Source organism: Polypterus senegalus, chromosome 7 (genome assembly GCF_016835505.1).
Source record: "Polypterus senegalus isolate Bchr_013 chromosome 7, ASM1683550v1, whole genome shotgun sequence".
Taxonomy (NCBI): domain Eukaryota; kingdom Metazoa; phylum Chordata; class Cladistia; order Polypteriformes; family Polypteridae; genus Polypterus; species Polypterus senegalus.
In genome coordinates, this window is record NC_053160.1 from 6,882,672 (window position 1) to 6,894,946 (window position 12,275).

General features: G+C 37.7%; 1 protein-coding gene across 3 annotated transcripts in view; it reads right to left on the reverse strand.

The window, feature by feature from the left end:
* Positions 1-12,275, reverse strand: part of psip1a (PC4 and SFRS1 interacting protein 1a) — a 75,625-nt gene that overhangs the window by 50,803 nt on the left and 12,547 nt on the right. For all 3 annotated transcript variants that reach the window (XM_039758203.1, XM_039758201.1, XM_039758202.1), the window contains exon 3: positions 218-294. In XM_039758203.1, coding sequence (XP_039614137.1) covers positions 218-294 — 77 coding nt within the window. The remainder of the gene's footprint in view (positions 1-217; positions 295-12,275) is intronic.

Below are 12,275 nucleotides of genomic sequence, written 5' to 3' on the forward strand. Positions count from 1 at the left end.
TCCAGATCTATATGGGAAGCACTTGTTCTTCAGAAGACCATCACTTTATCAAAGTTTATTACTGGATAACCAGCACAACAATAACTCAACAATACGGAGTTGAACCAAAGAGCAGGGGCATTAACGCCACTGCAGCTGACTTTCAATTATCACGAAGAAGTCCGTATTATCCACATCTTATCTAAACATAAACACATCTGCTCACATTTATACTTACGTTTCATGAGTGCCAAAGAAAAAAATTGGAAGTTTGGCATTTGCAGGTTTAACGGCACCATCTGGAACTTCATCAACCTGAAGAAAACAAAGATTATAAACTATGATATTAAAAGCTGATTAGTTTAAAGGTGTTTGTTTTGACATAAAACACAAACATATCATGGCAGTGGGAAGACCATGTCTAGAAGAATGACTGGTGACTAATACTTTGTAACATCTCACACCTGTGACAACGTCTTTTAAGACAGAATTCCCAATAAAATGGTACATAATAAAACTTATCTATTTACACACAGTTATTTAAGATGAAGAAAGAGCAGAGTAAAGGATACTGTGCAGAGAGCTTCACTGCCCTGTTTAATACAAGATCAACATTGAACATAAGTCAACATTTATCTGGAATGGTATTATGAAGTCGCATTCTTACACTTTTAAGAAAAAAGCAAGTCATAGTATTTTACATTATGTATGGAAAGGCCAATTTCATAGTGCCTTAGTAATCAGTTGTGGGCCTTTCAGGCAGGTAAAATCAGGTCCACATCATCGCCATAATGATACTTTGTGTTTTTTTCCCCCTTTGTGAGGCTTCCTTAGTCTCTGGATTCACAGAATGCTCATATAATTTAGCTAACACGTTTCTGTTGCTGTATGCATTTAAAATTTCCACACGGGATTAATCAAGTTTATGTACTCTAATCTAACACAGAAAGACCATCAAACAAGAAAGCAAAAGCCTAATGTTCATAGTGTGTATATGCACAAGTCTTAATGGGCTGTAGAATACGCAGATTTGACTGTGCTTTTTACTTGAAAAACAACAAAAACAATCCTGTTGCTTTAAAAGAAACACCTTTACACAATAAATCACAGCAACATTTATTCATGTACAAACAATCTGAAAAATCAAAACAAGACTGAATGGACTGACGAATCATCCATCCATTTTCTTAACCGACATTTTCCATTTACAATGCACAGGCAAAACTGCCATTTTTTTTTTTTTTTAATTAAAGGTGCTCTCTCTTCTCGTTAATTCTATGTACTCACAATGATAATTGACTCTTCACCGTGCCTTAATCACCCACCCTGGTGTTCAAAACTGCACAGTGTTTTGTTTATTCTTAATTTGCTTAATAATCATATTTAATTGAACAAAAATGCAAAAATTCTTGAAAATAAAAAAAATACCTGGAAAACTAAATAGAGTCAAAATACATAACAAATGTCAAAGTTCAAAATGAATACAAGATCTGTGTTATTGAAAGACAAAGAAGCAATTGAGTCTGAAAAACCATAATACCATTAGAGACATCAATAAAAAGTTAGAATTACCTAAATTAACACTCTGGAATGCCACTAAGAAGAAAGAATGCACTGGAGTACTCAACAATCACAAAGGGACTGATAGCCCAAGAAAGACCTCCACTGCTGATGACAGAAGATTCCTCACCGTGGTCAAGAAAAAAGCCCTTAACGCCTGTCCAACTGATCAGAAACAGAAGGCCGATGTGGACGTGTCAGAGATGACTATCTGCAGAAGACTTCATAAACACAAACACAGAAGCTACACGGCAAGTTGCAAACCACAAAAACAGGATGGCCAGATTACAGTTTGTGAAAAAGGACTTGGAGCCTGCAGAATTCTTGGAGAAAAGATCTTGTGGACAGATGAGACAAAGATGAATTTCATCAAAGTGATGGCAAAACGTGAAGTGTGGAGACGAGAAGGAAGTGCCTAAGATTCAAACCATACCACCTCATCTGTTAACAAGAGAATCCCTGAAGCCCACGAAGATTTGTGCTGTTCTGGAACACCTTAATTTTCCTCTCAGCTCCTTATAGTTGTGCCAATTGCCTAACAATAAGGTTTTGCTTTGCAAATGTGTCAATCAGCAGCAAGCAGCCTGCACTCACTCGTCCTCCATTCAACCCACATGAACACATCACACAGCAAAATTCTCCACAGCATATATCTGTGTTGATGTTTTCATTCGGTAATGAGCTGAAGGGATTTGTATAGGTAAATCATGTATCATTATTTGAAATACATTCATTTCATGTATGTTTTGTGTCTAAAACAATCTGTGTAAATGTGGGCATAATAGATGTGAGGCAACAAAACTTGTAAACACAAGTAAAACAGAACATTTTTTCCATTATGTTATAGTAATAATGACATAATGTTGACATGAACCGTAGAATATGTAAAGACTAGAGTCCAAATGTCAAATAAACACTTTCACAAAAGGCATAGCGAAACAAGTGTGCTTTTATTCAAGATTAAAACCAAATAAAAAAATTGTTCAAATGACATGTGGCTATGAATGTGTAAAAACTGAAGCCCAAATTATCAATTGGTACCAAATAATGACACTTGCATGCTTGTATGTGTTTGCACATTTCACATTGGAAACATGACTCTCTCTCTCTCTCTCTCGAAGATCCGCTCAGTTGGTGCAGAAATAAAGCTGCTGCTTCGTAGTCAAGAGACTTCTCAGTTTGAATCCTGGGTCCTCCCCACATTAAGATCTTTGTGATGTGAGCTGCTATTATCATACTGTATAATAAAAATATACATTTGATTTTTCTTCCATCAAGACGACAGACATGACTTGTAAAATAGCACTAAATGTTTTGTTAATATTATTTCAAGTTGTCTCTTTCTGACTAGGCAAGTAAATGGGGGAAAAACTGAGCAAACTCACAGGAAATCAGTGTTTAAAGATCATAATATTCTCATTATGGCCAGCTAATGTATTAGTCAAATGAAAATACTGCTATTTTTTGGTTGTAGGACTGTCAGATCAAACACTGCTATTAGAATATAATTCAAACTTAGTAGTAATAATAATAAATAATAATAAAGTCTTATTCAAAGGCAAAAGCTGAAATTCACAAGTACAGCTGATGTTTTACCCGCACTAATTTTGGCATCAAGTTACCACAAATATTATTATACTTCACTACCACAATTAGACATTTCGTAATTTTGAATGGCTGGCTTATCTTTATTAGTAAAAACTTACAGCTAGACCCCTTCATAACGTAGTAACCACAACCACCCCCCACCCTGATTCTACAAGTGTACTTGGAACAGTTTTCTAAATGCTTTTCTGGTGCCCTGGATGTATTATTATGCAATGGATTCAGTCCCCTATGCTCTTAAACCTGGAATTTCCCCAACTTGTTTAATGTTAAGACCTTCTCATTAAAGTAAATGCAAATTGACAACTAATTCTAGTTTTCCTTTTATTACAACGCTATAAAAATCCCGGTTTTAAGGAGCCAAGATGCTGTGTTCTGCAATTAGTCTCCGTTTTACGTGGCTATTGGTTTGACACAATGTTTAAAACAATGATGGGTAATTAAAAATATTCAGAGAGAAAAAAGTAGACAGAATGTGTAAACCCTTACTTGATATCGTAATGATCCCGTAAGCCACACCGGTGCTTTTTATTGTAAATGCTGTGATATTTTAACTGTACGCTGTACCAATGAACACATCCAAATAATAAAAACAAGCCTGCCTGCCTCTTTCCTGCTCTTTTACTTCATACTTCTCCCTGTTGCAGTCTTACTAATGGATCTGTATTCCTTGTGATGCCTGTCAAAACAGTGCGCCATAAACGCAGCCACAAAAAGAAGCTTAACCCCTTAATGAGGCAGAGGTGCCGACACCACGCTCTGCTATATTATAAATACAGTATAAGTAACTTGCTTTACTTATGTTGTCTCTGCATGTCAAGAGGTGCTTATGACAATGACTTGACCTATGACAATGCTGTGGAGAACTTGTAGCACTCAGCTGATGTCTGTGTGCTAAAAAACATTGTGACATGTATTTAAATATCAGCTGCCCGAGTTGTTTCTTTTTTGCTTCTGGTGTTTGTTCTTACGGTGTGGACATTACTATATTGTAAAGTATTTATATATATTAAAAAGAAACACATACAACTGTGTATGTCTAGCATCCACAATCATTAACCTAAGTTCAAACACAGTCAAAAAATGTACTTGAATGAATGAAATATTCAAAAATTTTTTAGCTAATTTGAAAGCCTTTTTTTTTTTTATTTATTTAAACCCAAGTGGGAGCAAATCTGGCTGGATTAGGTCATGACTTCACACATTCACAAAGCAGATCAGAGAGCAACCTTCTGGTATGCATTCATGATGCATTCAAGTTTTATGCATGACTGCTACAGCTCTCGCAAAGCATCAAGGGGCAGTCGAGTTGGGAATGGAGTCTGGGTGCTTGTCAAAGCTGGCTGCAGGACAAATTTCCAAGAAAATATTTGGCATATTCACAACAAAAAAAAAAACTTTGATGAATTTCACTGATCAACTATAGTGTCACACAAAGGAGACTGTAGAGACCAGATCTTTAAAATTCTCAAAGCCATCAATAAAGTAGATTCAGCCAAATAGCAAATCACATACACAAAGAGGCATGTTAAGACTAAAGCCAGGAAGCACTTCTTTATGCATAAGAGTTGTGGGAATCTAGAACAAACTACAGAGACATGGAGTTTAAGAAGAAACCTTGACAACTTTTATCTGGATAAGTTAGCTTGGCTAACAGCTAAACTAATGACCTTGATGGACCTTATTGTCGCTCACCATATATGATAGATTTCTTATGTTCTATGAATGTTCATTTAAAGAACGTACATTTAAAGTATCGTTTAAAAAAAAAAAAAAATCAACATACATGAGAGATACGAGACAGACATTACAGCCTGTCAGAAACTCCACACACAGCCATACCAAAAGGTTAGATGCTGCCACCCGTATATTTGGTATCCTGGCTGCAAAGTCGTAAAAAAATTTATACAGCACTGATGTGCACAAAAACCAGTCCAAAACAGAACTAAGGGAATAAGGAAAAGGTGGAGGCTTTTAAAGGGGAAGACAGGAAGTGAAGTCAGAGGGGTCGGGCTCATAAGGGTCTTCGGCCATAGGCTCGAGCCCGGACGTGACATCAAAGGGGCCAGAGCCGACAAGTTCTTCCTCCATAGGCTCGGACCTCGAAATGACGTCAACAGGACCAGGTGGAATCTCCCGTAGATGGTCTGCAGGCCAAGGAGAGAAAGAATCAGTTCACTCATCCACATCCCGGTGTGACTCGGAATTGCCCTTACTCAAGCCCTTTAGCTGCCTCCCATACGTATGTGTGTGTGTGTGTGTGTGACAAGCCTTATACGATTGATGTTTTAAATTGAAGACCGGACTATTGATTAAAAAATGAGGGGGAAAGGCAGATCTTCCGCAAGTACTACTTAACAATATTTCTGTAAAGGAACGTGAGTTTTGCACATTACTGGAAACCTGAAATGTAGATTAGGCAACCTGGGTAACAAGAGCTTTGTTTTTTCACTTCCCTTTTCCCCTATAGATGTTTTTGACATCGCTTGACATTGCACAGCATTGGTCACTGTTGGCTTACTGTATATGATATCAAACTTTTTTTCTCTCCATTCTGCATGAAAACTAGATAGGTAATTTTTCTTGCCCATCACTACAAAGTACATGGAGTAAGTAACAATACCAAAAATATATTCCTTTAAAGCAATATGTAAGTCTCTACACAATTCGAGCCATACTTTCTGTACAAGGAGGTGTAGAAATGTTCAGGAACTTAGCTAAACTCCGAGAAATGCATTTAAGGGGAGAGAAGGAACAAACACTTTTGTGGTTGTGACCCGAATGTATGACAAAAGGAATTTTGATAGGCTCAATGTAAACGGATATTCAACTGACCACCACGATTCATTTCTACTGTGATATTAACTTGCATTTTTGCCCCATCAACTATCACTTATGAAATAACACATAGATTAGAACTCTATGCTTTTAAGTTTGAGGCAACAGAATAATAAACCACCTATAAAAAGTTCAGTAATTTAGACAAGTTCTTATTTAGTAAACAAAAATAGTAATCTATGTATAGTATAGGAAGCCTCAAGAATTACTGGCATTTCAAAACTCCTCCAAAACAGCAAAAATATTCACGTAAATGTTCTTTATCCATCCATGCATTACCCAACCTGCTATATCCTAACCATAGGGTCACGGGGTTCTGATGGAGCCAATCCCAGTCAACACAGGGCGCACGGCAGGAAACAAACCCAGGGCAGGGAGCCAGCCTATCGCAGGGCACGCACGTGCACACACACACACTAGGGACAATTTAGGATCACCAATGCACCTAACCTGCATGTTTTTGAACTGTGGGAGGAAACCCACGCACACACGGGGAGAACATGCAAAATCCACGCAGGGAGGACCCGGGAAGTGAACCCAGGTCTCCTTACTGCGAGGCAGCAGTGCTACCCACTGCGCCACCGTGCCACCTAAATGTTCTTTATGAAAATCTTTATGTAAATAATACTAGAGAATAAAAAATAAAGGACAACTATATCCATCCTCATTTATTAAATACACATTTTTTAGTAGCGATTATTAATACTGTGGTATTTAACACATGCCTGTTTAGTGAAATTTTGTGATCACCTCCTGTCATCAGGTAACAATCCAACCAGATTTTAAAAATTAGCCAGGTGATCATACAACTCTCACATCTTGTTGAACCAGGGTAAAACTGCACTTTCAATGTTTTAGTTAATAGATGCGGATGCCATAGAGGAAAGACAGGCTACCTGGCCAGGATGGAGGATGATTTCCTGCTTGGCCCGGAGGCAATTATGGATGGCCTGGAAGAACATCCATGCCAGGAACAGTTCATTCCCCCACACGACAGGTGTGGCAATGCTCCTCTGATCTGAACCTATGGGTTTGGGAGTCAGAAAATGTACCCGTCAGGGTCTTTGGGTGCCGCCAAAGGAGGACTGTCCTGACTTTCACATGACCTGGAAGTGCTTTGGGACAACCTGGGCATGACACCAGATCATGTCTAAATTACAAGAAAGCCTGCATCCTCACATTGGGGAGTCAAGAGTTGGGAGGCAGGGGCAAACACTCTCCTGGAAGTGGAAGAAAAATATTTTGTATTTGTGTATTGTGACTTGTGCTTGTGTGGAAAAGTGTTGGTGACAAATAAAAACCTTTTTATTTGGACAAGAAATTGCACTGGGTGACGCCGTGTCTGCTGTTTTGAGGCTCAGTGGCACCGCCTTATGGTTACAAGAGCAAAAGAGGGTGACCCTTAGGGCTGGCATATACTTCATGATCAGAACGCGTACGCGCACTTATCATGACTGCCAAGCATTCCCAGTGGTCATTTGATACGTCCTCGGAGCAAGTCCTCAGAAATTAACGTGATGTGTGTGCAAAGTTGCAGTACCAGCACCAAAAAAAATCTGGGGTGCAGTGTGTTCAAATTGGAATGTGGTGTCAGAGTCTCTGTTTACCATCAACACTTAGAAGATCCTACAGGACCAATGTGTGTGTTTTGATGTTTGATGAATGGTTTAATGTGGTGAAGCAAAATGCCGACATACAAATGCATTCATGGTGCTTTTCAAGTGACATACATACCCCATTGTAATGACGCAAAACATTTTGAAGGACTCACATACCATCTTCTGTGCCATTTTTTTTGCACCTTCACAACAGCATCAGAATGTACGGAGGCAAATTTGAGCCACAGAAAAAAAAAAAACAAAAGGGGACACAGTGAAAAGGTCTGTTTTGTGATTAAAGTGGAAATTTTGATATTAATCTCAAATTTCCACTTTAATCTTGTAATTTATTTTGTCTTTAATGTAGAATGTTGTAAACATCTTAAAACCGACACTATTAATCGCTGCTTCTGCACTGACCCCAGCCCGCAAGCAATACACAGACCACATTACATTTCTGATATTCCAGCTCTCTGCACATTTAGAATCCTTAGATTTATATACTTGATATCACTTTCATGAGGAATTGCATTAAAGTATGCATATTACATTTTACAGATTCATTTAAATTAAGAATACTCTTAATAATTACACGTGGGGGCGGCACGGTGGTGCTGCTGCCTCATGGGAGTCACGTCCCTGGTGTTCTCTTCCTGGAGTTTGCATCTTTTCCTGATGGGCTGCCACAGTGTGCTCCGGTTTCCTTCCAAAGACATGAAGGTTTGGGGATTTGGAGATGCTAAATGACGCTAATGTATGTGTGTGCTTGTATTCACCTTGTGATGAGCCAGGTTCCCTGTCCACAGATTGTTTCTGCCTCGCACCTGATGCATACTGGAATGAGCACATCAATGGATTGATGGATATAATCATTAAGCATCTTTTTCAGAGATATTGTGCAAAGGGTTATGTATTTATTTAGAGCACTTCTATAAAAAGCCAAACTTTTCCCTCTATACACAAATAAAGTGCTAATCTATGTATCTATATGTAAGTATTGTAAAGTATTACACATAGGAAGGAATGTTAGGTTTGAATACACAATGGGCGATCGGAAAACAGAGTACACCTTAAAAGAAGGATTTAGGAGTCATAGTGGACTCTATGCGTTTGACTTCCCGACAGTGTTCAGAAGCCATTAAGAAGAATAACAATGTCAGGTTATATAGCGCCTTGATGTGTGGAGTACAAGTCACAGGAGGTTATGTTCAACCTGTATAATGCACTGGTGAGGCCTCATCTGGAGTACTGTGTGCAGTTTTGGTCTCCAGGCTACAAAAAGGACATAACAGCACTAGAAAAGGTCCAGAGAGAAGAGACTTGACCGATTCCAGGGCTACAGGGGTTGAATTATGAGGAAAGATTAAAAGAGCTGAGCCTATACCATTTAAGCAAAAGAAGCTTAAGTGGTGACATGATTGAAGTGTTTAAAATAATGAAGGGAATCAGTACAGTGGATCGAGACTTATTTTAAAATGAGTTCACCAAGAACACAGTTGGAAACTTGTTAAGGGTAAATTTCGCACAAACATTAGGAAGTTTTTCTTTACACAAAGAATGATAAACACTTGGAATAAGGGACCAAGTAGTGTGGTAGACAGTAAGACATTAGGGACTCTCAAAACTTGACTTGATGTTTGATATGTCTTGGAAGAAATAAGTGGATACAGCTGGTGAGCTTTGTTGGCCTGAATGGCCTGTTCTCGTCTAGAGTGTTCTAATGTCCCCCCACCAAATTGTACCACCAGACCAAAGTCCTTCACTTCTAAGAACTTGTTGCAAGTTTCCTGCACAGACAGCACTACACATCTCTGCACTGGCTCACTAAAGGTTTGTTTATACCAAAATGACTTGACAAGGCATTACAGTCAACACAAGCAGCACACCACCAAAACCTTTTGAATGGTATACATTTTCAAAATGCAATGTCTTTTCAGCATTCTGAAAGGCTACAGTCATTCACAAATATTAAAAAATAAAGCAATACAGGCACAGACTAGGCAGCCAGTAGTGGTGACTGAATGATCCAAGTAGGATTTTATTTTACCAATCCCGATTCCTGTACACACATTCAGACTGACTGCAGCCCACTTGCAGTTTTGATAACAGCCATCAAAACTTCAGCAAAATAGAAAACCCCTATTACAAATATCAAGCCCTGACGTACAAAGCACAAGAATTTTTCCCACCATAACACCACCTGCTCTGGACTGTAAAATGTTTATATTTTGCTAATTTGAAATAATGATACCCTGAATAGCCATTGCTCATTATTGTGTACTGCTCAATGGTCTCAAACAGCAATCCTAAAAAGCACTTTTTAAGCAATCTGTGCTCATGGTAGTTCCTTTCTGAGTGCTTTGCAGTGTATTATTTCTTGATATATAAAATCTGAAATTGCTGTAACTGGTATGCCACTATTCAACAATAGAGCCTGAATTATCTATACTGGGGGGGAAAAGGGAAGTGTGTTTGGAAAATGATATGCAGGCTAATGAGAGGGTGGGAGATAAGCATCTTAGTACTCAATATGAATATGTATTTACTGTACATGCCAGAAATCACAAGTAAAACAGTGTGACAATAAACTACAACTGATGTAGACACTACATATCTCAGTCTTGGAAAGGGTGTCTCTGCAATAGCTCAGCCCATCATTATTTTTTTTTTACCATTTCATAGCACACTATGAAGTTAGCAGCCAACTGTAAATTAAGAGTGTTGTAAAAATAAGTGTTTACGACTAGTCTGATTATCAGCATCCCATACCTGTCATAGATACTGTTATTAAATTCATGAAATAAAAGGAGAATAAAGCAAAAAATGATGTTTACGTTATTCCCTTGAAGAAAATTAAGCAATACAAAATACCTATTACTAAAACGTAATTAGCTCCCTGCTATCAGTTAACTAATTTTGCCACAAGCAGACATTGTTTACAATCATTGATGATTTTCTTCATAAACTTCAGAAGAATTCCGGCCCACCTAGTCATGCTGAATGACACCAACTCCATGATGTTTGAATTTACTAAAATTATACCTTACAGCACAATGAAAAGAACATGTTGTATGCCCCTCTGCAGAAACAGGAAGCAATCAAAAGGTCTACCATAGCGTACTAGGTAAGACTAAACAAAGCAATGGCAATTTAAAAAGTAGAAAAATCTGCATGTTTCAAAGTAAAAATAAAATCTCTGGAGTGGTCTCCCCTAGACTCTCTCGTATACTCAGATATGGGGAAGGGTAATTGAGGACTAAGCCACAAGACAATGATTATAATTTTGATATTATGTAAATTAAAGAACCATCAACAACAAATCAAATTAATAATATATTGAACAGTTCTTATAAAAGGAAATTTGAACAAAATCGGACTATGCAACTGCATGAATAAAAGGTAAAGTGAGATATCCGATTAGCGGAAATAGCCCAAAAGTTGATAGGAACAAAACATAGATTTCTAATACTTGTATGCAAAATTTGGTTGACCAAAGTGAAAGCAAACTCAAGTTATCGTGTTTACATACACACACAGAAAGACACACAGACATAATTCCAAAAATGGTATTTTCAGACTCAAATCTCGAAATCGAATTTTTCGAGGATTCCAATACTTTCCTTATAGAAGGAAATAAAAACATAGGTAAATGCAAAACATGTATCAGACAGAATAATTAACAATCAGATTAATAGTGAAGGTGCATATACTGTATAATAAAGTCTTTCTCGGGGTTAAGCAGACGACTGCATGGGTGTTAATATTTGAATTACAAATGGATAAAAACAGTTTCACATACAAGCATCTCATTTTGAGTCTTATCACTACCTCATATAAGTTAGATAGACACACAGAACTTTATCTGTCCCCAGGGGGAAATTTGACTTTTTACAGTAGCTCTTCAAATAAATACATAAATAGGTTGATAAATACATACGCAAATACACACTTTGGTCTGAACACACATCCGAGTGACTTTAAAGCAAGAAAATTCAAAAGAAAGAAAACTTTTTACTATACACTTCGTCACAGTGAGGCATAATGCAGACATATTGCTCTTAGTATAAAGAAGCTCCAGTAACATTTCTTGACACACGACAGCTGAATAATTTGTTGGCTTCAAGTACTCAGGATATTTTAACTCAAAACTATTTAGAAATGACTATTCCTATGCATTAATTTTTTAAAAACAATAAATATTAATGAAGAGGTAAATATATAGCTTTCAGGAAGGATATTGCCCATGCCATAGGTTTAACTGCTGATGATGATATTGTACCACTCTTAGAACCAGCACGATTATAATATGCGCTGCCCCCCTACACCGGCAGCAAAGCAAAAAGAAAAAAAAATAATCCAGGGAGCAAGTGACCAACACTACTTTCCTACTACACCACCCCAAGTATAGAGACACACCAGTGAAAGCAGGGTTACGTATAAAATGATTATTGGAAGACTATACACATACTTAATGTAACAAAAAAACCCTATATACATAATATCGCACTGCAGCGCTTCCCATCCAACACAAATCACGGCACAAAACACTTAAACACATAAGCTACTAATACAGAAATCTGAACAAGAGAAAAAAAAATAATGTATTTTTAGTCCTTTAAATATTATCTGTACGGAATGTCTAGCTCAGTCTGCAGTGGGGAATGAGGCGCCGACCATACCTTCTGTTTCAGGAAA